Source organism: Tachysurus fulvidraco, chromosome 3 (assembly GCF_022655615.1).
Source record: "Tachysurus fulvidraco isolate hzauxx_2018 chromosome 3, HZAU_PFXX_2.0, whole genome shotgun sequence".
Classification (NCBI taxonomy): Eukaryota; Metazoa; Chordata; class Actinopteri; order Siluriformes; family Bagridae; genus Tachysurus; species Tachysurus fulvidraco.
In genome coordinates this window covers 21,270,894-21,294,535 of record NC_062520.1, presented here as the reverse complement: position 1 = coordinate 21,294,535, position 23,642 = coordinate 21,270,894, and the positions used below count along the sequence as shown (strand labels likewise).

The window sequence follows — 23,642 nt, the reverse complement described above, 5'->3', positions numbered from 1 at the left end:
TTTAAAGTGCAACATTCATTTCTATACGTTTCCGGAGAAGGGACCCGTGCGCGCCTGTCGTGCTTCCACAGTTGTGTCAGGCCGATAGGACACATCCCATAAAGCTGCTCCACCCAACACGGATATGGTGTGTGTGTCAGTGTGGTGGAGAAACGCTCCAGCAAGTATGCACCAGAGGCGCACTGAAACTTTCCGAAAGCGCTCGTGAGTTTGGTGCGAGGACAAAGTCCCGCGTGCGTAAAAACTCACAGCGCCGTTTTACCATCAGAAATGCCCCAAAGATGGCGGTAGCGTCGGCGGTTTCCGGCATGCGTGTGCAGAAAAGTGGGTTTTTGGAAGTGCTGGTGCGGGAACGATGGCATCGAGTGCTGGCTGAACTGAGTGACGAGGCGCTCGCTCTTAGCTGCGAGGACGCGGCCGGAAGCGGCGACGTGAACGGCGTGACTAACGGGTCTGGTGCGAGTTCTGACAGACCCGAGACCGGTGCGCGGACACCTGGGGCAGATCCGTGCGCGTTGGATCGCGTACCCGAAGCCATTGCCAACAGGAAGCGGTGCGTAAGGGTCGTGAAGCAGGACGTGGGCGGCCTGGGCATCAGCATCAAAGGAGGGAAGGAGAACAAGATGCCGATACTCATCAGCAAGATCTTTAAGGGTCTAGCCGCAGATCAGACGCACTCGCTTTACGTAGGAGACGCGATCTTGTCAGTAAACGGCGTGAACCTGCGCGACGCCACGCACGATGAGGCTGTGCAGGGCTTAAAAAGAGCTGGCCGGGTGGTCACACTGGAAGGTAGGAGGGACACTCGCCAAGTTGTGGGAGAAGAAACTTCACAAAGATCACTGATGATCTTTATCTTAATTATATAATGGTGTGATGTGACACGTAATGTATTCAGAACAATGCTGAAAATGGATGGGAACCGTTATTGTATGTTATTTCCCCCTAAAACTTTTTTTTGCTGAGTGCTGTATCCAGTCACTCACATCAGCATTCCTAAGCAATGCTGTTTGTATTGGCAAGTGAATCATTTTAGAACTCATTGATTTATATACCAACCTGCTGCAATATCAGTGCTGCAATATCACAGTAAATGAATAATTAATGAGCTTTTGTGCAGCTCTATCCCAAGTGGCCATGTTAATTTTTGTTTGCATGAATTTTATAGTTGATGATCTCATATGTGTCCTAGCACAGAGGTACCCAGTTGTGTCCGCAGGAATCCCCAGTTAGTCCAGTTTGACAGCTGAGCCAGGAACAGCTACAGTACATCCTCTGGATTCGGCTTATGTGTTGGAAAGTAAGACGGCACACAGCCTGTGTGAGAGCGCCATGGGAATTGTATTGAAGCTCTAATAATGCACCCTATTCATCATTCGGGAACAATTCATTTTGTGACATTGTAGGTGAACTAACTCCTCGGTTTCATGTGTTGAATTATGGTTCAGGTATCAAGAGCATTGGGTCTATGAATGCTGGGGCACTCAGAACAATATTTTGCAATTGAATTGTTGATTTTGAGCTGATTTTACAGAAGAATCGGGTATCATTTTAGCCACAACAACTTGTGCTGGAGAAAAATATCTTACACGAAAAGGTTCATTACATAGTTTACATTGTTGCACTGAGTTTCATTTGGCTTTCATCTCTGTTCTCTATTCACAGTAACACGAGATGATGTGTATCTCTTGCTACTTACAGTATATTAGAGAGGACAGCATTTGGAGTAATATCCATCGTTGTCTGTAAATCAGTGCAGTTATACCTGCTTATTAGATTTTTTTGAACACAGTGTTAAAGATTTCCAACTTTAAAAATAACGTCCTCTTTTTTTTTTTACTACCACATTTCAACATTCATAGTGACAGCCATGTAGAAACTCTGTGTTAATCATTTCCACACTGTCAGTCATTCTGCCATATTGTTATGTGTTGACCGCTGTTGGCCTTGAGCTCTGTAACAGCGTGTAGAAAAAAGCGTCGTTCTGCACCTGGTCTTTCCCTTGTGGTTCAGTGAACACAGATGTGTCCTGCTCATTGTTTAGTCACAATCTGATGACCAGATGCGCTGGCTGTGTGTTTCTGTCTGGTCCTGAGTGATTCATCAGGGACAGCGAGCACTGTTGAGAAAGCGTACTTCAGGGAGATTTTACACATGACCTGAGGACTAATCTTTCATTTTCTGTCCCCCCCTCCCCCCGGAATTTGCTTAGTTGCCATGGTGATCAGAAGAGATTTACTTTCATGTTTGAAGGATTGGATCTATGCGTTCAAAAACACTGCACGTATACTGTAGATAAGCAAGAACTTGTTTGACCAAGGCCCAGATAAAAACTTCAAATTTCACCTATAGCTAGATGTGTTTGTTTATTGACTTAAAGGAAAATTTCCGATTTCCATCTTTGTCTAAATAAAGCTGAATTCTTATTCTGTTTGTTTCACCTTGAAACACAAGCTGGACACAGAGGAGAGAAAGAGTTAAGAAATAAAAAGACATACATCATTTACACAATCAAATCTATTCAAACCACCTTTATAATCACCACACAATTTGCTTTGCACTTTCATAAAGCCACATGGACTCTCTCTCTCTCTCTCTCTCTCTCTCTCTCTCTCTCTCTCTCTCTCTCTCTCTCTAACACAAGCTATTTCTGTGAAGTAATGAAACTCTTTGGATATGAAGGCAACCTGTACAAGAACTCTTGGTCAAAGCACTCCATGGTGCACATAAATTAAAGTACTTGATTACCATTAAGTCTGTTTGTAAAAGCAATTTCTTCTTAAATGATGATCAACAGAATGTTTGCTGATGGATTAACTAAATGTCATGCTTGCTAGGAAGTGTGAATGATGTGCGTGTTGGCATAATGTTGGTTATTTGATCTGATGGTATGATGTATTTTTCAATTGATGTCAGTCATGTTTACAGAAGGAGGAACGTTATGGGGAAAAAAGTGTACATAGTGGAATGAAAAAGTTTTCTTGTAGTGGAAAGTTTTAAAGTTTGAATCTAGGACAATTTGTTTTGTTAAAAGTGGCCTAAATCTCTGTGTTTGGTGATCAAGAATATATATATTTTTTACAGTGTAAGAGTTAAAAATGGTCACTAACTGAATGTCATGTAGTATTAAATCATGTATATAAAGTGTTCATGTAAGAAATAGGGCTTTTAACATTTCTTTTTTTGGTGAAGAAATGTTCATTACTCAGAATGGATTATTGTAGTATATACTGTAAGCCCAAAGGTTGTACGAATACAACAAAACTGACGTATGCAGTAGAAACTTCTGAAGCATCAGTTGTTGACATATTTTCCCCCATAATGTGGTCCGTGAAGTGTAATTGTACCCAAAGGATCCGGTTGTTTAAATGAGAGAGTTGTTTCTGTTAGCAGTGTTTGCACAATGATTGTCATGTGTTTACCGCACCCAAAAGTTTATCTTTCTCTCTCTCTCTGTTATTTTTTTTATATAAATACACAGTCCCATAATTGCCGATTTGTCTCTGTAGTGGAGGAAGTAGCTTTAGTTTTCAATTAGGGCTAGTACAAGGGGTCTTTTGTTTCTCTGAGATACTCTGCATCCAAACAGACTGTATGTCAAATTAGTGTTTTCCACTTGGAGCTTGATGAGTATGCTTTATTCCTGTGCAGACAAAGCCTGTCATTCTCCCCAAATCAGATCAACTGTAAAGACTGGGACCAGTTAAGAACAGAACACAAAGCACTGCTTATAAGCACACCTGATGACCATTGGATTCAATGTGTGCTCAGCCACAATGCTCTCTATTGTCTAATAAATAATTACACTGAGGTTAATAGGACCTCAGACCAGCAGGAAAATCAAAGAATTTGGCAATGTTGATAGTTTTTAGGGACATATCCACTGGTAAACAGTGATTTCTGATGAGGAGTGTGCGTGGGTGCATGCGTGTGTGTGTCTCTGATCATCTGCAACAGACAGTAGAGGAGAAAATGAAAATCAAGACTGCAGAAAGAAGGCTTGAGAATGAGAACACTCTGGATTGTGAGTTTTAATGCACCAAAATGCTTCACACAATCCTACTCGATCTCAGAAATATTCAAGTAAAATATATGAAGGTCCAGCGCCATGAAAAGTTCTGGATAAGTGTCTAACATGACTGCATGGTGAAAGCAACTAACTTTTAATGCTTAACCATTATGTAGTATTTCAGTGCTATAAATACACCAGTTTGATGTGGTTATGTTTTGTTTCATAGCAGCATTTTATGTTACCATTTTAGACTAGCACCATTAACTCTGAACAGATGACACATCTGTTTTGAACTTGAGACAGACACACATTCTTCTCTGTCCAGACATCTTTAACTTTCTCTTCTCGCAGAATCCTTTTTTTTTTCAGTACTTCAAAAATCAAGGTGATTGAAAATAAATGCTGAAAAGTTGACATTCTTGACGAGCTGTTTTCAGGTAAATGATTTATATAATGCTTCTGATTGGCTGCTACAGCAGCCACAATTGTTTGGGTTAAAAATGTGAGTCACTGAACTATAGAGCACATATTTGTAGACGTCGATTGGCTCGGTCTCAGTAAATTTCAAGTTTGATCTGCTGCAATGCTTTGCTGTATCTGCATCTCAGCTGAGTTCTTGTCCTCATGGGAAATTAACGTGCACTTTCCAGTCCCCTTAACACACAGTGATTAAAAACAATATGCATAGAAAGCTGTGCTGTGACTTCTGTTAAAAGTACAACACAAGTACAACAAAAAGTACAGTTTCTTTTAAAAGCCAAAGAATAATTTAATTCACTGAAAGCATGTTGATGTTGAAAAATGGAATCATGTTTTAATGGATTCATTTATTGGTTTACGTCTGAATGTAATACTGCTCAGGCATTTATTTTATTTCCTTATCGAGTTATTTTATTGTCACAGTCTGACAGGCAATACAGCTGTGACAAAACTGTGAATGAATGAGGCTTTTCAATTCATACCTCTGCAGTGTTCACACTGAAGTTGATTGATGCATTCAAATTCTTTATTCTACAAACCCTCAGCCTCTGCAGCCGAAGCTACTAACAGGCTTTCTTGCAGTTTTTGGTTTGTAGCAATTTTATTTAAAAGGTCCTTTGAGTACAAGGACACTGTATATTGCTTTTTTTTTTTGTAAAAAAAAAAGGCCAGGTCTTCCTCTTGGTTATCCACTATATTTGCTCTAGATATACTATGTAATGCAATGGCTGTATGTGTATATGTGGATTTTAAACCAAAAGTGGGTATGAACAAAACCAGATGACTTCTGACTCTGACACTTCCTCAACCTCTTATCACTCAGCAGGACATTTGTCAGAAAATTTGTCTTTGGCTCATTTCCATAAAGGCCTACTTTATGAATACGCTTTCCGTTACAACTGATATCATTATAGCCAACAGTCAACGTGGGTGTTAATCTCATACTAAGAAACCTTCAGATCTTAATGAAATGTTGTCTCTATTTCTATTAGACTATATAACTATTAGATTTAGTATCTTACTTCAATGATGCACCATTGAGGAAGTCTTAAGGTTTCATTTGTACATATTTCCACATTTCAGGGAAGCGAACACTATTACCACTGTGCAAAGTTACTATGAGATAAAACCAGTTCTGTTCATTGTGTGCTGATGCTGTCAAGCGTACAGGGTCCCTCCCACCCTGTACATAAGAGCTTGTCTTTTAAAACGTACAGGTCAACAGGTTCTTCAGCCTTAAACATTTATTCAATCTTTAAAAAAAAAAAAAAAGCATTAACAGACAATAAAACAGCACAGTCCAGGCATGTGTGTGGAACACATCAGAGTGTATTGATGTTCTTGCTTTCAGCCGTGCTCCTGTGGCCTGGGGTTTCTGACAGTTCTGCTTTAAAAGCTACAAGCATACAATTTTTAAGCTCCATGTCCATGTGAAACACAGTTCCACGTATCAGTATGTTTCATTCTGAGAACCGAGTCTGCAGCTTGAGCATTTATTGTTAACTAGAGGAAAATGAGCAAGAGCTGGGATAAATAATTGATTATTTGATGCATTGTGGTTGTAGAATAATTTAGCAGAAATGACATTTAGTATGATTTTTTTATTTTTTTAAACAGTCAACAGTGTTTACTTTTCGAACAGAAAAGTACAGCTTCATTTGAAAAAAGAATTGCATTGACATTTGGCATTATTTAAAAGGCTGTAGCAGACTACTCCACTACAGAGAAAACAAATATTACCACTAGCAGTTATGATAAAATTTACTGTGAATAAAACATAGAAATGACACATTGAATGAAACATTAATGTTCAGTTGCTGAAACTAGAATAATTCACAGTTAGTTTCTCATTTATTAGCGACAAATAGAATGGTGAAGTGCACTAAAGGCCAAATAGATGACAAAAATTGTGACTGTCATAATGTCTCTTAAAAAAAACCAACTGATTTACCATTCATTCGTCATGCATTAGAATTTATTTTGCTTTTGAATATGTAAATTCAAACAATGGAAATAAAACTTTTCTGAGTCTCAATGGAAAATATGTCAAATGTATTTTCCCTGATGAGTGAAACTCAGGTTTTAAACACAGCAAGTGCTTTTCCTGGAATTAAATTTTATAATCTGGTTTATAGAAATAAATCGAGAATGACTAAGATAAATACATGCCTCACAGATACAGTATAATGTGAAATAGAATTGAGTCATTGGATTCCCACACATACAGCTAATATTCATAACTTGCATTCCCCGTGTCTGATACTTTATACTGTTTGATTGCATGGTGTTTATTCAGTGATATTTACACAGATCAGCTCTGAATAAAGAATGTGTTGAGCTTTAGCAGTCACACGCTTTAGCCTTGTGAGAAAAACTCACACCATGTCATTTGAAAGTTCCACTTCCTCGCATGTACTGAAAACCCTGTTTAATCACTCTTGGGGGCACATTAGCAGTTCTCCCCAGCTGTTAGCAGCTGTCAGTTCTTGTTAATTTCCCTGAATGAGCTTGCCGTATGTAAACTCGTGACACTAAGTCCCTTTTGTAGCAGTTCGGAGCGCTTAGTGTTTGCTTAACAATATTGTCAACAAGCTTTATATTTACTCTAAAGTCAAATGACTGGTTACAAAGCACTCATGCTCAGGAGTGTCAGAAGTTTTAAATTGCTGAATTATTTTCTCAGTCAATAAAAGAAACAGAGAAAAAAATAAACGTATATACTGTAGTGTGAAAAGGTGTTGGCCCCCCTCCTGATTTTTTTTTTTTTTTTTGCATGTCAGACTTTAATATTTTAGATCATCAAACAAATTTCAATATTAGTCAAAGATAACACAAGTAAACACAAAATGCAGTTTTTAAATGAAGGTTTTTATTATTAAGGGAAACCAAATTCCAAACTAACATGGCCCTGTATGAAAAAGTCAAAAGGGAAAATGACAAAAGTTAAACTTCTTGGAAGGTGTGTGTTCCATTACATCTGGTGTAAAAGTAACACTGCATTTCAGAAAAAGAAGATCATACCAAAATATCATACTAGTAAAATATGGCTGAAGCAAACTTGCGTTCTGCAGTAGGACAATGATCCAAAACACCACAGCAAGTCCACCTCTGAATGGCTGAAGAAAAACAAAATGAAGACTTTGAAGACTAGGAGTGGCCTAGTCCTGAGTCCTGACCTGAATCCTATTGAGATGCATGATCTTAAAAATCGGTTAATGCTTGAAAACCCTCCAATGTGGCTGAATTACAACAATTCAAACAAAGATGAGTGGGCCAAAATTTCTCTACAGCTTTGTTACAGACTCATTGCATGTTATCGCAAATGCTTGATTATAGTTCTTGCTGCCCAACCAGTTATTACTGTAGGTTTAGGGGGCAAGCACTTTCACACAGGGGCATGTAGGTTTGGATTTTGTTTTCCCTTAATAATCCATTTATTTAGGCTTCCATTTAAAAACTGCATGTTGTGTTTACTTGTTATCTTTCACTAATATTTTACATTTGTTTGATGATCTGAAACACTAAAGTGTGACAAACTTGTAAAAAAAAAAATCAGGAAAAATCAGGAAGGGGGCCAACACTTTTTCACACCACTGTGTGTGAAATATATATTCACACACATTGGTGTGAAAAAGTGTTGGCCCCCGTCCTGATTTTTTTTAGGGTATATATATATATATATATATACCCTAAAATATATGTATTATACATATATGGCTTATACATATATGGCTCATGAAGTGTGTTATTTAGTAACAGTGGGGAATGTGCAACCATTACAGAATAGGAAGGGGTGTACTAAATGTGTAGGAGAGTTACGTCACAGTAAAAGTGCAGTGTGCAGAGTAACGGTGGAGTAAACAAGTCTTTAAGGAATCCTAAGGGATCTGTAAGATGGAGATGGACACCTCTGTGTTGAGGAGTCTGATGGCCTGAGGGTAGAAGCCTCCTCCTGAGCTTGAAGTTTTATCCAACAGACTACACAATCGCTCACCTGATTGCAACAGGCTGAACAGACAGTTACTGGAACAGGTGGAGTCTTTGGTGATTTTAGCAGATCCCATCTGGTGCATCATCTGGTGTAGATGTAGTGCAGTGCGTGAGGAGCAGACCCGGAGATGCGCTTGGTTAGGCACAGTGCTCACAGCAGGGCTTTGTGGTCCAGTTTTGTGTAGGTTTCTCTACCACACTGAGTCAGTAAATGTTCTATAGTTCCAGTACAGAATGCTGTGAGGCTCACTGGGGGAAAAGCATGTCCACTACACGTCACTGACCAGTGAGCCACTGCTGGTTCAGATGGAGGCTTCTAGCTTGTAGTACAGATACTCAAAATCATCTTTAATAAAGATGTTTTACTTATTTTCAGAAATGTCTTCTAACCAATCCAGAATGTCATAATCTACAAACAGGAGCACTCACATTAAACACACTGTGTATTTCACAGCATTCTCCCATAGAGCTGAGCCCTGCATGACTGTACTTTTAGTATATTGCTTTTTAATAGTTTTATTTCCTGTACAATACATTTTATTATTCAGTTATATTCGGTTATATATTTTTTATTCTTTACAGGAAAAAGATACACATGGAGATTTATTTACCTGTTCTGAAACTTGACGTATCACACAAAGGCATGTTTCACATGTTATGTGTGATAAGCTTAAGCTTTGATTTAAAAAAGTAAGATGTCAACTAACTACAGCTGTTTTCTTTCCTCTGTCACAGTAAAGTACATGAGGGAAGCTACACCATACGTGAAAAAGGGTTCTCCAGTGGCTGAGATCGGATGGGAGACGCCTCCACCTGAATCTCCCCGGCTCGGCAGTCCTCCGTGCGAAGTTCCCCCCAGCCCGCCTTCACTGTCGCTGCATGGAGACTGCAGATACATCCCACTCAAAATGTGCTACGTCACACGGGCAATGACGAACCCTGACCCCGAAAACAGGTACAGTGCCATTCAGAAACACCCCTGTGAGCATTTACAAATGAACATCAGACTAACAATGTTTCAATACAATGTTGAAACCTAATACTGTACGAATACAATACTGTGCAAAATTCTGCAAGATCTGTAAGATTCAAAGCTTGATTAGCTTTTTTTTTGAAGAGGAAATGGTTTTGAGATTGATCACCTTCAATTGAATTGATTGATACTTCTACTTTTGGAGTCTTCAAAGTGGATCAGCACTGAAAAGATAACCTTCCATTGAGTTTCACTGTGCCGCTGTGTCAATATTAACAGTATGTGGTAATTACTGGGAAGGTGAAATGTAAGTTGGCTTGCAGTCAGTAACCTTACAACTCTTATCTTTTTGCACTTATCTCTTTTCCCCATAAATGTAAATTGAAGGAAGTGGTCATGTGCTCGTATTTTAGTGACAACCATCATTATGCTGAAAGTAATGAAGAGCACAACATCAAAGTTAAACCATGTAAAACCAAGCCACTTTTTAAACCACAGTCACACCAAAACATGTTTTGATTACAGTGAAGTGTTACTTAGGAAAATGTGCATTGTGGTCTGTCACATTATAGAAGCTGAACAGGAAGTCTGGGAGGAAGTGATGTTCCACAGCTGAGCTGGTTGAAAAGAACTTTCTGCTACAGCACTATTTTTCACCTGTTGTGGGCTTTTATTTGGAAACTTTCTCACCACAAGATTCCATTCTCATAGTCAGCTACTTGTGTAATCATTCATCTCATTTCTAATCTCTTATTACGAATGACACAACATGCTGTAGTGTAGAGAAAATATGAAAAATGATACTTGATAGTCATATCGTCATAGCATATAGTCATGTTGGACTGGAAAGCATCCGGCATATATATAAAACATTATTCAGATGAATGTGTTGCTGTCCCACAGAGCCCTGGCTTCAACCCTGACCTCATCTCTATTTCTCTTTAGGCATATTCTCATTGTGTTTATTAGAGTTTCATGTGGGTTATGCAGTTTCCTCCCAAAACATGTCAGTGCTCAAAATTGTTTCTAGGTGGGATGACTTCTGATCGACTGAGGGCTCAATGAGTTTTCCCATGATTAATACCATGTAGCGTTCTGTCTCACATGTGTGATAAGAGTGTATTCCTTTATGGTAAGAGAGAGAGAGAGGCTTTTTCCTCACCACACAATGACATCAGTCTTCTTCCCTTTGCAGCTGTCAGCAGGAGTATCCACACTCATCCTGTTTTATTTCAATTTCTATATTTACGTAGCCTCATCTCAGGCCTGACAGTACATCTATCAAAATTCCTACGTTCCTAGAAGCATTGTCGCTTCCTGCTACAGGTTACATGAGGAATGCTATAAACCTTTTTGGCACCAGACGCATCTGGAATAAATACAGCTTGAACATGACCTACCTACTGTCACCGTACACTTCATCTGATATTCTCTCCTTGACAAGTGCCTTGTAGCTGATGTGGAAATTTTTCACAGCTGTTTCGTGTAGGAGAGATGAGTTTTGACAGTAGATGGGACAGGAGGAGTTCTTGCTGACAGATTTTTCCTCTTCATGGCCCTTGTTTGGTTTGGCCACGTCATGTTTAGAACTAAAACTAAGAATAGCTTCTTCTATATTTAAACCCATTGAATATGACCTCAGAATTTGAGATAATGATTGATAATTTGACTCCCTCTCCTTAAATAAGTTACACCATCTATCAAGGGGTTTCCAGTGCTTCTTATCCATGGTGGCTGGATTTTACGAACCTCTTTTCTCCTTAATGATCTGTTATTAGCATTATTACAAAAGGTTGGGACTGATGTGGCTTATACTCCTTAAACAAGTTTTACCATGCTGAAAATGAAACCCCTTCTATAACCACAAAAGGCATTCATCACTGCATGTTCTATATTCGGCTCACAAATACCTAACAGCCCTGAGATTTTCCACATCACAGCTGGATTGGAGAAAACTCCTTGGGCCTAGACCAAAAACTGCTCTCCCGCAGACAGACGCAAATACACCATTCAGCTCCTTTTGGCTTTTGTTCCCATCCAGCCTCCCAACTCTATATCTTTATAAAGCTGAAGTATTTTACCAGCATGCAACAGCTGGAAATGATAATGTAGCTTGCTGGGCAGGTTGAAACTCCTATGAGATATGTTGTATGAGTAGGTTGTGGATCACTGTTCTCACAAACAGATATGTTTGTCAGATTTCTTGAGTATCAAGGGGTTAATACCTTGGTGATCTTTCAAGCCAAATCAGTGTCCTGTATACAGAATTGATGGAAACTTTGTAGCCTTCAAGAAATATGTTCTTTTTGCACGATTTATATTTTTTATAAGAAACCGACAAACCCCAATACACCCTAAATGTGATACTAGTCCATTTCACTGCATCGCATACACACTCATTCACACCATGTTTTGTGTAGCTCATTCACTACTGCTATAGTTTTTGTACCGTGGGAATAAACCAGTCATCTCAGAGAAGACTCAAATGGACATGTGGCGATCTTGCTATGTTCATCCTGCTTCAACATGTGGTGAAACATGGCATATGTGCAAATAAAGAGTCTTTCTTATGTAATATTTTTGTCCATGCAGACCAACACAAGACTTGCATTTTTCCACAATGCTCTCTGCACAAGCACTTACACCACAAAGCCGAACATGAAATGCTGGCATGTTGAAATCTTAAGAAAGTCTATGTACAACTCTCTTCCTGTAGACCATATAGCCAAAAGTATGTGGATGCCTAGCCATCATGTCCATATGTCACTTTACCCTTCACTGGAATTAAGTGGTCCAAACCTGTTTCTGCATGACGGTGACCCTGTGCACAATGTGAGGTCCATGAAGACATGGTTTGGAGTTTGGAGTAGAAGAACTTGAGTGACCTGCACAGAGCTCTGTCCTCAACCTTACTGAACACATTTGGAATAAGCTGGAACGCTGACTGCACCCCAGGTTTTCTCACTGAATATCACTGCCTGACCACACTAATGCTCTTGTGGCTGAATGTGAAAAGTACATAACTTTGATATTTACCACACTCTAATGTAGTGGAAAAATAATCAAAGATTCTTGGAATAGCAAAAAGAACAAAACTGGATTGATATTTCTTTAGAAAGTATGTGTCCACAGGAAGTGGAGTCAGTAACAATACTTGGCATGTGGTGCATAAAGCAGGTACAGTAGCTTCCACACCTGATTTGTAGACCTCCCCCAGGTTCGAAATAGCCTTGGATCTAGCTTGTTAGGACCTTACAATGCTTCCATTCAATTATTTTCTGTTTTCCTTATAAAATGGTTTTGTAAAAAAGCTGATGCAACATAATTTGTTTCTTCAAACAAGAAAATGAGGCTTTTTCGTTCTGAATTAGAACACAAGAAGTGATCTTGAAGACACCCTGTATTTTTTTTTTAAATCGTGTTCATGGAATTGAAGGTCATACCGCACATGTAATAAACATGTAGAAAGCTGATAGTTGTAGTGCTGAGTTTGTTTCATGTCGTTGGTTCTGCAGGCTCTTGGAGCTACACTCTCCCGACACAAAGCACACAGTGGTGCTGCGGTGTTCAGACACCGGCTCAGCGCAAGCCTGGTTTGATTCAATGCAAACTGCTACCAACTCCATCATAAACAAGGTGATGTCTGAGCTCAGTGAAGCAGCCAGGAACGGATTCGAGGCGAGTCACGAGATACGCCACCTCGGCTGGCTGGCAGAAAAGGTTAGTTTCTGCAGTGTATGCAAATGAAGGGTAACTATGTGAAGGAGAATAGCTTTCTGTTCAGAGCAAAGGGTTTTAGATTATATTCTTTATGTTGTATTCCATTATTTTGATATTCTGGTAGGGGTGTGCAAAGCAGCCATGGGGGACAGGGACAGCCCTGGACAGCCAACAGTTTAATATACTGATGTGATTTAGAGCTGTTTTGATATGATACAATGTGACCCAAATGGAATGCACACAGTTTGAGGTCTGTGAGGATATACTGTAGTACAATAGTAATAGATCTAGAGAAGCAAGTGTGTCTTAGCTCTATGAGTGCGGTTTGTAATACATAAAAATTTGCACCAGTATTGCATTCTGATTTGCTTGTTAGAAGTCAAGTCTCCTAGCTCTTCTTTAACTCTTATCCCACTGGCTTTAAAGGATTATGTGCGGAGGTTGACTCATCTGTATGAATCAGAAATGAAGTGTTCTAGAGAGAACAGTAACACTGTATGGGCAAAGTTCAAAATGCTCATTGAAACTTGCTGGCTTTATTTTACAAATAAATCTAATTAAAAATGCAAACCTCACATGATAATGTCTTGTAGATGCTGCATTGCTGGGCTTCTGCATGGATGAGGCAATCGGTAAAGTACACTGTGTGTTGCTAAAATCATGAGCTGTTTGAGCTGCTCCATTATCCAGAGGGGGTGATGGGGTGGGGTGGGAGAAGGGTCAGGGTTTCTGGTTTAACTCTTCATTATGGCATTGTAGACAGAGAACTTTCCATTATTCGTACTGGTCTCAACCCACAGTCTTAGTAGCTGATGGCAGATATTCCTTTTTTGATTGCTCTTTTGAAGTCTCCATCTTTAATGTGGCCTGGCAGGGGTAGCTAATTTAGTGCTTAAGGCCTTCAATATGTTACAAGCAGGCTGATTAACCACCTCTTCTCTCACTGCTTTTTACAGAGCACCCTCCTACTGTCTCTTATTACTAAGCTGTCAGGCTTGATGAATAATTATAATTATAAGGAGAGAAAAGCATCTAGTTCAGCAAGAGACTGTAAACTAGTTCTCTTTGCAACTTGTGTGTGTGTCTGGCTGGCCCTGCCAGAGTCTCTTTTTTTTAGCTGGCCCTGTGAAGTGCGCACTGGTGATTTGTGGTAATTGAGTAGGCCAGACTATGTCAGGCGATTTTTCAAAGCGTTAAATTTTGCTATATTATTATTTTATTCTATTTGCCCAAGGGCAAGTTTTATAGCATGCTCCAAGCATTTATAGCAACATAGGTTAATTTTCTTCCCAGGGCAGTGGGGGATGTGGTTAACCATTGTTTTTGATAGGATGAGTCATTCACTGTACTGCCTTCTATATTTACTGTTCGTACCATATGCTATAACTTAAGTGTGCTATTAGACAAACAATTAGAGAAATAATTTACTCATTATAGCTGGCATGAAGAAGGATGATCTCAGTTTAAGAGGCCTTATTTTGTTGGTAAATTAATACTGTAGCCAGATGTGCCTTGCCTTGAGCTGTTACCTCAGAGAATCACTTCTTTGATAGGACTTGGAAAGGAATCTCTCACATGAACAAATCAATCACGTTGCATTCATATTTCACATAAAATACCCATCCAGCGTGCACTACTGCCTGTCTCACTCCTGCCGTTTGGGATCCAGTGCATCCCTGAATTGGATAATCTGTTACATACAGATCATTAAGAATGCATGATTAGTGGAAATGATCAGGATACTATAAATCCAATGACTTTTGGTGGGCATCTGTTGAATATACTGTTTTCTTTGCTTGAACATCTTCAAAATAATGAGTAATTTCCATCTAAGTGGCTGTATTTGTGTTTCAGACAGAGAGCGACAGGCAACGTTGGAAGCCAGTGGTGGTCGTTGTGACCGACAAAGATCTGATGCTGTATGACAGCATGACGCGTATGAAGGAGAACTGGCTGAACCCAGCACACACATATCCTCTACTTTCTACACGGTAACACACGCGCGCGCGCACACACACACACACACACACACACACACACACACACACACACACACACACACACACACACACACACACCCCTTCTGCAAGACCTAGCACATGCATTATCGTAATTCATATTTCCCCAGAAACAGACATGCACCCATCAACTTGTCCAAAAACAACAGACTCCACTGGAAAGCTCGGCAAGCCCCATGGCATCTCTCATACTCTTTCACACTTTATCTAGCAATACGATCTCAAACATTAAATTCAGTCTTGATGCCAGCTGAGCTGAATGCCAGTCTACAGCCCCACTGCTACCACCTGTAGCTGCCAAAATGCTCCTTCATCACTGTGAGCTAGTTTTCTGGAAAGAGAAAATGTAACTCAAAGCTACAGTTCTCAGTGGAAATCTGTATGGTCCAGGCTTAAACTGTATCCAGCTAATTATCCTGTATAGGATAGTGAAAGCCTTTTCAAGAACTTGGATGTAATAGGCATGTATTCAATAGACAATAATGATTACATGTTTTGTTGCTTTGCTTTTTTGTACTGGAGTGTAATACATTTCCAGGGCAGTTGCCTCTAGACACATTGGATGACCTCGATATCAGAAGACAGATGATTTGTAGAAGTGAACAGAAAAGTAAACTTTTTTTTTTGTTTGCTTAAAAAATGTAACTTTCAAATTTCAACCATGGAAGTTATATTGAAATATACACCTTGATGAGCTGTAAATGTAAATTACACCACTGTAGAGTTTTGCTAGCTTAAGTGCCCCATATCTCCGTATAGGTTTTTCCCAGATAGAACCTTGTTATATTGAAGTCACAATTTTGTTAAGCCCATTTGGCATTAAATAACCTAAATCTAGTGCTTGCTATTGTGACAGGAAGTTTTCCTGCACTATAGTTTTAACCTAATTAACATTGAGAAATCAGAGCAAGAATCTGGACATGGGGTTATAGTCACTAAATGATCTTTCCATAATTAAAGGTGCATTCAGAGGGACATGGAGCTCATCAGTGATCCCAGATCCCATTCCTCACTCTTGTAATTAAATGCCTTTCCTGCTAGCTTCATTTGAGTGACTGTAAAGTATTTACTGAATAATACACTTCAAGGAAGACTTTAGGCACTTTAAAATGCTTTCCTGGTATGAATGGTATGAACCATACAACATGTTATCTGCTTACAACATTCTTACAGAGAGAGAGAGAGAGAGAGAGAGAGAGAGAGATAAAGTGACCTGTAGCAATGCATAGGGAAGTGTAAGTACAACATCATCTGACCAGCCACTAACGAGGAACATATTTTAAACTTGATTCATGACTCTGGATTTCAGCTTTTAGTTGGTTTGTTCTTTAAATCAGTGTAGGTTATGTCTGATAAAGAGTAGTATTGTGTTTCCGTTTGGAGAGCTGGTGTAGAATAAAATGCCAGTTACCATTTTTCTTGATTACTGTTTCTGTATTTGCTATACTCCATTACACTTCCTGTACTGGGGGTGTGTCCAGTTTTAGGCTGAGCTGCTAAACCTGTTTCCACCTTTTTGTCTCTTTAGGTTGGTACACTCTGGTCCAGATAGAGGGTCGCCCCAGCCAGGTGGGGAACTATCCTTTGCTACACGCACAGGCACAAGACTGGGCATAGAAACTCACGTTTTCCGAGCTGAGACCTGTAAAGACCTGTCAATGTGGACGAGACACATTGTCGCTGGCTGCCACACAGCTGCTGAGATGATTAAAGAAGTGACTACCAGTAAGTATGGCCTGAAAGGAGGATGCTTCGTTCCCAATGGCTTGGGGGAAAATGCTAAAATTGCCCTTTTAATACCTGCATTACTCAGATTTTTTTATTCCTGAGAAACAAGTTCAAATCCATATAATGTGTGAGATTCACTGGAGGATTCCTCTTGTTATGTAAGTAGGAACTGGGGTTGGGTAATTTATTGCAAAGATTATCAGGTCTCACAATTTTTATCACATCAGCAGGTCAAGATTATGTCCAGTTCTTTGTTGGCCATTTTTGCTCATCAGCTTTGTTGCACATTATTTGCATCTTTCTAAAAGACTATTTAGTGAGAAGGTTTTAGGGAAATAATTGCAATGACATGAAACTCCAGAATGCTATTTAAGGACCTCACTTTCCCTTGTGTTTGCATAAACTACTTGGATTGCTGTGGAGTTTAAAGAAAATCAGATTTGACTGGTTAAATGGTGGTGTCTTTCTTGCGAGACCACAGATAGACTGGAATTCCCAAAAGCAAAACGGGTCATTTAGTAGCTGGATATCCTGCGTCATTCATATCAAAAACATGAAAGAGAATGTATTTTTAGAGTGGCTGAGTTCCTGTGTGGTCTCTGTGCGGTTGGCAAGGGGTACAGGCCAAAGCATTCTGGGAAATAAAGTGCTGGAGCGTTCCCTAAGCTCTGAGTGATTAGAAGCATGTGAGACCCAGGAGATCACCATAACATGATCTCATGATCTCAACATAATCATTTTTCTTGTTTTTGTCCCAATTCTTTGTTGTTCTTTGAAGATAATTTTTTTAAATTTAATACAGCTGTAGTATTACTGCAGGTTGGACTATTAATTCTGCTAGTAGAGTTTCAGGCTGTGCCTTTATCAGGATTTATCAGTCTATCAGCTAGTGATCAGGTTAGGAGACAAACTTGTATGGCATAACTTTAGTATACAGCATTCTGGTGTAGTGACTACTTCCCTGTAGAAAATACAAAGAAATAATAACTAAAAGTATGATATTTAACAGACAGATTCCTTACAGATTAATACAATCGGTATCATACACTCACCAGGTACTAACTCTAACACATTGTAGGAAACAACCCGGTAAATTCTGGACTCCATCCCAAAGGTGCTGTATGCATAGGTGTAAATTGGGGGGACAATAAATATAAAATTTCTCATGAGCAAATTTTGAAGGGGACACACATAATACAGTCAAATTGTACGTATAAAGACATGTCCCCAACATCCCCCCGGGATTTACGCCCATGACTGTATGGGATTCGGATCTGGTGAATGAGAAGTACATGCTCATGGAACCAGTTTGAGATCAGTAAACTGTGGCCATGATGGGATGCACATTTTCAGCAACAATATGTGGATAGTCTATGGCATTCAAATGATGACTGATTGGTATTAAGGGGAACAAAGTGTGACAAGCAAGTACTCCCTATACCATTACACCACCTACACCAGTCAGGACTGTTGGCACAAGGGAGGTTAAATCCATGGATTCATCCTGTTCATGTCAAAACCTGAAATTGAGATTTATTAGCGCAGGTAGCGTTTTTTTCCCCCAGCGCTCAACTGTCCAGGTTCAGTTGTGTATTCACTATAGCCACAGATTCCTGTTCATGGCTGATGGGAACCGAGTCTAATACGGTCATCTGCTGTTGTAGCCCATTATTGTGTGCTCTGAGATGCTTTTCTGCTTACCATGTTTTTAAAGAATATCTGGGTACATTTCGTCTGGCCTCTGATATTTTCTCATATTCTGTTTCTTCTGATTAATTCTTTATCCATATTAAAAGCTGATATTCCCAGCTCAGTAACCAGTTTTAAACACAGTTAGCTATTATTTTTTTTAAAGTCCATATATTTCATTAAAAAAAAAAAACGTGTTTCCCAAAGGAGGGACAAATTGCAAAATGTTAATAGTTGATTTATTGTGTAACTTTGATGCACTATAGCCTATATAATATAATTATTATATAATATATTTATATATATAATTAATGTATTCAATGTTAAAGATTTAAGCACTTATGTACGTCACTCTGTTTAAGGGCGTCTACCGAATGCTGTAAATATAAATGTATAATATGAGAGTGTGTTTGTTGTGGCGAGGAGGTATTGTGAAAAATATTAATCTAACACTAATCCTCCATACATATTTACTCCCCATTATAGGTGTCATGGAATAAAAACATTCTGTTAACATGAACTTGACAGCAAATAGTCGTCCAGACTTGAGAACGCTGCAGTAATGCCAGGAATTTATGGCCCCAGACATTAGCTAAGCCTGTTGTTGTAAAGAACCACTCCAGCTAGATGATGGAGATTCCTTAGCCCTGACCGTGGCTCAATGGAGTGTCTTTGTGTGTGGATGAAAGCAACTGTGTGTGAATCCACTGTGTGGGAAAGCCTCTGTCAGCCTTTTGGGTCAGGAGTGAGGTTAAAGTATTGTTAAGCAGAAAGAGATGAATGAGAGTGAGAAGAGAAGAACATGAACCTTCGTGTCTTTTCAAAAGTTTCTTTTTTTTCCCCTCTTCAGCACGGTCCAACAGAGAGGCACTTTTGATTTATTACAGATGAATTGCAGTGCCAAGTGTTTGCAGTAAATAACTCAGCTGGAGGAAACCAGCAGTATATTTAATACATTTTATTGAGTGCTAAGAGACTTTTGGTTTATGAAAACAAAACAACTGTTCTTTTATAAACAGTAGGTTACCCTCTAAAAATATCATGGCACATTTAAAGGAGCATTTTCTCTGCTTTAGTCTGTTTTAATGCCCAAAACAAAAGCTAAATAGTTTGGAAATACTGTATAAGGTTTGCTATTAGTGGATCACTGAGAGTGCTTTAGTGTAATATGCAATACACTGCTCTCCCAATGCATTAGGAGTCTCAGGCATCCATCCTCCTAATGGAGGAATGTTAAGCTTTATAAGGTAGTATCATAACAGGTATGCATAGCTGAATATGGTTAAAGTTACACTAAAAAGTGGGATTATTAGGTATTGTCTTAGGCCTCTTTATATATAGAACTATACTGTATTTTCAATAGTAAGATGTAGGCAGCTTGCTGATAAAGATGGGCTAGCTAGATGGGCTAGCTAACAAAATTGGAAGATTCAAGTTGATCTAAATCCCTCAACCTCAAAACAACTCTCACAAGGAAGTCGGTTAGAAATCTGTCCAACAGGCATCGTGACCTTGACTTCACAGGGTAAACATTTTATAGAAAGTTAAACTCAGGCTTCTGATTAACTGCTGTGTAGTGACTCATTAAGTTTGAGACATTGAATTAATTTCTTTGCTTCTATTCATCAAAAGTGAATTGCATAATTTTTACATGGTCTGATTCAGGATTAGCGTGTTTAATACACTACTGTTGATCCTGAGGATTAGTCACAGCTCAGCCAGTGGAAGATATTTCTACCCGTAAAATCTGAAATAGTATTAGAGAGCATATTAGGAACACAAGCCCAGGAATTATTTTCAAATCCAGACTGAAAGCATAACTAGGGCTATTACCTGATTCTTAGGGCATAGATCTCTAAATATGTATAGTAAATTTATTAGTGGCTTGTAGCACCAAGCACTTTTTAGGGACACTATACTAATACTTTCTAGGGCCTACTTTTACTCTGAAAACAGGCTCACTTCTTTGTGCCATGGATTCCACCAGCCATTAGAAGATGGTAAATATTGAACATGAACTGATGTTCTATGCTGAGCATTGTTCAGCGACAAGACTCAAATTGTCTGTGGTATTCAAGTGATAACTAGTGTTAACATACCAAATTGTACCTAGAAAACACCCTCCACAACATTTACACCACCTACGCCAGACTGAACTGTTGACACATGGCAGGATGGATCTATACATTTGGTGCCACATTCTAATGCTACCATCTGTGCATCTCAGAAATCAAGATTCCACAGAGCAGGCTACATTTTACTGGTCTTTATCAAGTCTTGGCAATCTCCTTTATTTTGGGTCTTATCAGTGCAAGAACATCTGATTCCGTTTGCATCTTAATGTTTCTTGAGCATTTAGTATCAGCCTTTGTTGTTGTTGTTTTTTTTTTTACAGTGCCTTTTTAGTTCATTCAGTCTACATGTGGTTTGACCCTTCTGTCTTGAATGCTCATTTTGTTTGGGGAAGCCAACTCCTCTGCAGGTTCCTCTTTATTTGAAGTTGAAATCTGTGAAAGTGCTGGCTAAGCTGCTTATATGTGCATGTTTCATGCTTGCCATGTGACCCTTTTTTGGTAAATAAACATGTTCAAGGCCTCCCCACAGATGATCACAAGCATTTACATGTAGTGTATGGAATTCTGGTCCTAATGAGACACACTGTTGTTGCATTATTGCATCTATACATTAATTATTTAACCTTGCTTTAACAACAAACTTATAATTGCTTTTATCAGCTTCAGCAAATTTGCATTTTAAAACATACATGAAGGAGATTCACAAATGCATTTTGGCTTTATGCTAGAATTTGAATGTAATCATTAAAAAAAAAGTGGTGGGGGGGTTAATCATTAATCTGTTAACAATATTCATGTATTTGCAATGGTGTGTAGATATCACATTTCTTTATGAAGGTTTTTATTGATTGTTATAAATGCAATTTCATATATGATTCATCCTAAGGTTGTAACCTTTGAACATTTCTAAAGAAACTGCCCTCATTTTTAAGACAAATGTAAAACCCACACAATTTGTCTAGAGAGAACATGACTCAGAGCCTCTTGAGTGAGCTTTACATAATAATAAGGCACTTGGGAAACACAGCACTGTGTGGTATTTCTGTTCTTATCTTTGATGAAGCCTTTCTCCTTGTTTCAGGCTGCATGTATAAGGGTCAGGATTGCAGGCTGGTCATTCACTATGAGTTGGGCTTCTCTGTTCTGCCTGAAGGAGAGCCTCCTCATGGTCATCCTCTATTCAGCTACCCCTTTGAGAAACTCAGAATGTCCTCAGATGATGGGGTTCGGATGCTCTATTTGGATTTTGGAGGGAAAGAGGGTGAAATTGTGAGCTGAATAACTTGTTTATAAATTTTATCTACATTGTTTTAAGGAAATATTTACTGTCCTGTTTGTGTTACTTATCATATGGTTGTCTCATCAGTAAACTGTGTTTTGTTCTATCCACAGCAACTGGACCTGCACTCGTGTCCCAAGCCCATTGTCTTCATTCTTCACTCCTTCCTTTCAGCGAAGATTGCCAGACTGGGCTTACTGGCCTAAACTGAACTTCTGAACTGTTTAATGAATCTCACAAACCAGGACTGAACAGGTCCCAAAGGAGGGGGGAGGGGGGAGGGGGAGGGGGGGGGCAGGGTTTGTACTTGTATGACCAGGACACACAGAACTAAAATGTCTAAAGCTCTAGTAAGAAAAATAGCAATGGTAATTATACACTTTTTTAAAAAAAAGTCTGCTTTGTCAATCAATTCCACACACCGTGATTATGCTAAGACAAAATGATCAAACTCAGTTTGAACACTAACTTGTGATCAGCCGTACACAAAGTACTACATATTGCTTTAGAGTTCATCAGATTGAGCAGTATTAAGCACTTATGACTGATAATGATACTCATCTGTACAGGAGCATTGTAAGTAGATCAGTCTTATGATTCTGGCAGCTAATTATGATCTAAGACTTAATGGTTTTAAACCCTGTAAATCCACATATATAAAGTTTCACAGTGTAAAATTGTATCCTGTTTGTCTATGTGCTTTTATTTGGAAGGTTTGGTCCTCTGGAGGTTACAGTGAAAATACATTCCAAGCATTAATCATCAGCAAAATGTAACTGACATCAAGTTCATGAGAGTGGTCAGAAGCAACTTGGATTGTTGCTGTAGTTACTGTAGTATGAAAGATTTTCACTTGTTAACCATTCTGCATGTACAGACAGCTCAACGTGACTAATGCATTGAAAAGCTAAAATGTCAATCTTGTCAAGTATATGAATTTATGTCAATTTCAGGCAGGCTAAACATTAAATCTCTTTTGCCAGAAGCAATTTTATAGTCAAACTATGCTCACATAAAGGCCAGCGATGGATATCAGCATGCAAATTAAAAAACTTAAGCAGGTTCTGAGCTAAACAATTAGTGAGGCCCCAGTGGGATGACTTTGGTCTCACTTAAACTGTCACTACCAGAAGACAAAACAGGCTTTTACATGTGATGGGAGAAGAGACTTAAGGGGAAGTGTCACAAGTGGCTCATTTGCATTGCTTCAGGAAGTATCAGTTTACTTAATTTCCCATTGTATTTGTATAAAAATGAATGAGGCAGTGCCTGCCTACATTCACAAAATATCACACAGGTCCAAAAAGAAATATTTCAGAATCAATAATAGATTATATTTCTGTAAAACTTGGCAAACATTCTGCAATCTGATGTAAATACCATAAACAAGTTGCAGATTGAACACTACCCTGGCTATTGTTACATAACTTTTAAAGTATCTGTTTTTCCAAAAATAATCCTAAAGAAAGCCAGCTGGAGTCTAACAACATTTGAACTAGACCAACAGTTTCTGCTCCCACAGTCAGTGAGCTCATCTTGCAATCTGGTTTTGAGAGCTGTTGAGGTTGCCAGCATGTTGTACAACTCCCTATTTACCATCAGCCCCCTGGGCACCCAGGGAGAGAACAATAGGCCTCTGTGCGCCTGGAATGCAGGCCGGAGTATTGCTAAAAGTGAA

At 39.0% G+C, this 23,642-nt stretch overlaps 1 protein-coding gene across 2 annotated transcripts; it reads left to right on the top strand.

Annotated features, from left to right (window-relative positions):
- On the top strand, positions 1-22,646 carry sntb1 (syntrophin, basic 1). Of its 2 annotated transcripts, XM_027149567.2 has the most exons (8): positions 1-792; positions 9,218-9,437; positions 12,971-13,175; positions 13,769-13,807; positions 15,030-15,166; positions 16,722-16,918; positions 21,767-21,954; positions 22,078-22,646. In XM_027149567.2, exons 1-8 carry the CDS (start codon positions 282-284, stop codon positions 22,168-22,170), a joined length of 1,590 nt encoding a protein of 529 aa, XP_027005368.2. In that variant the 5' UTR covers positions 1-281; the 3' UTR covers positions 22,171-22,646. The 2 variants fall into 2 exon arrangements, with proteins under 2 accessions (XP_027005368.2, XP_047667346.1); XM_047811390.1 differs by lacking the exon at positions 13,769-13,807 and having other exon boundaries at positions 9-792.
- Positions 22,647-23,642: the final 996 nt, after the last annotated feature.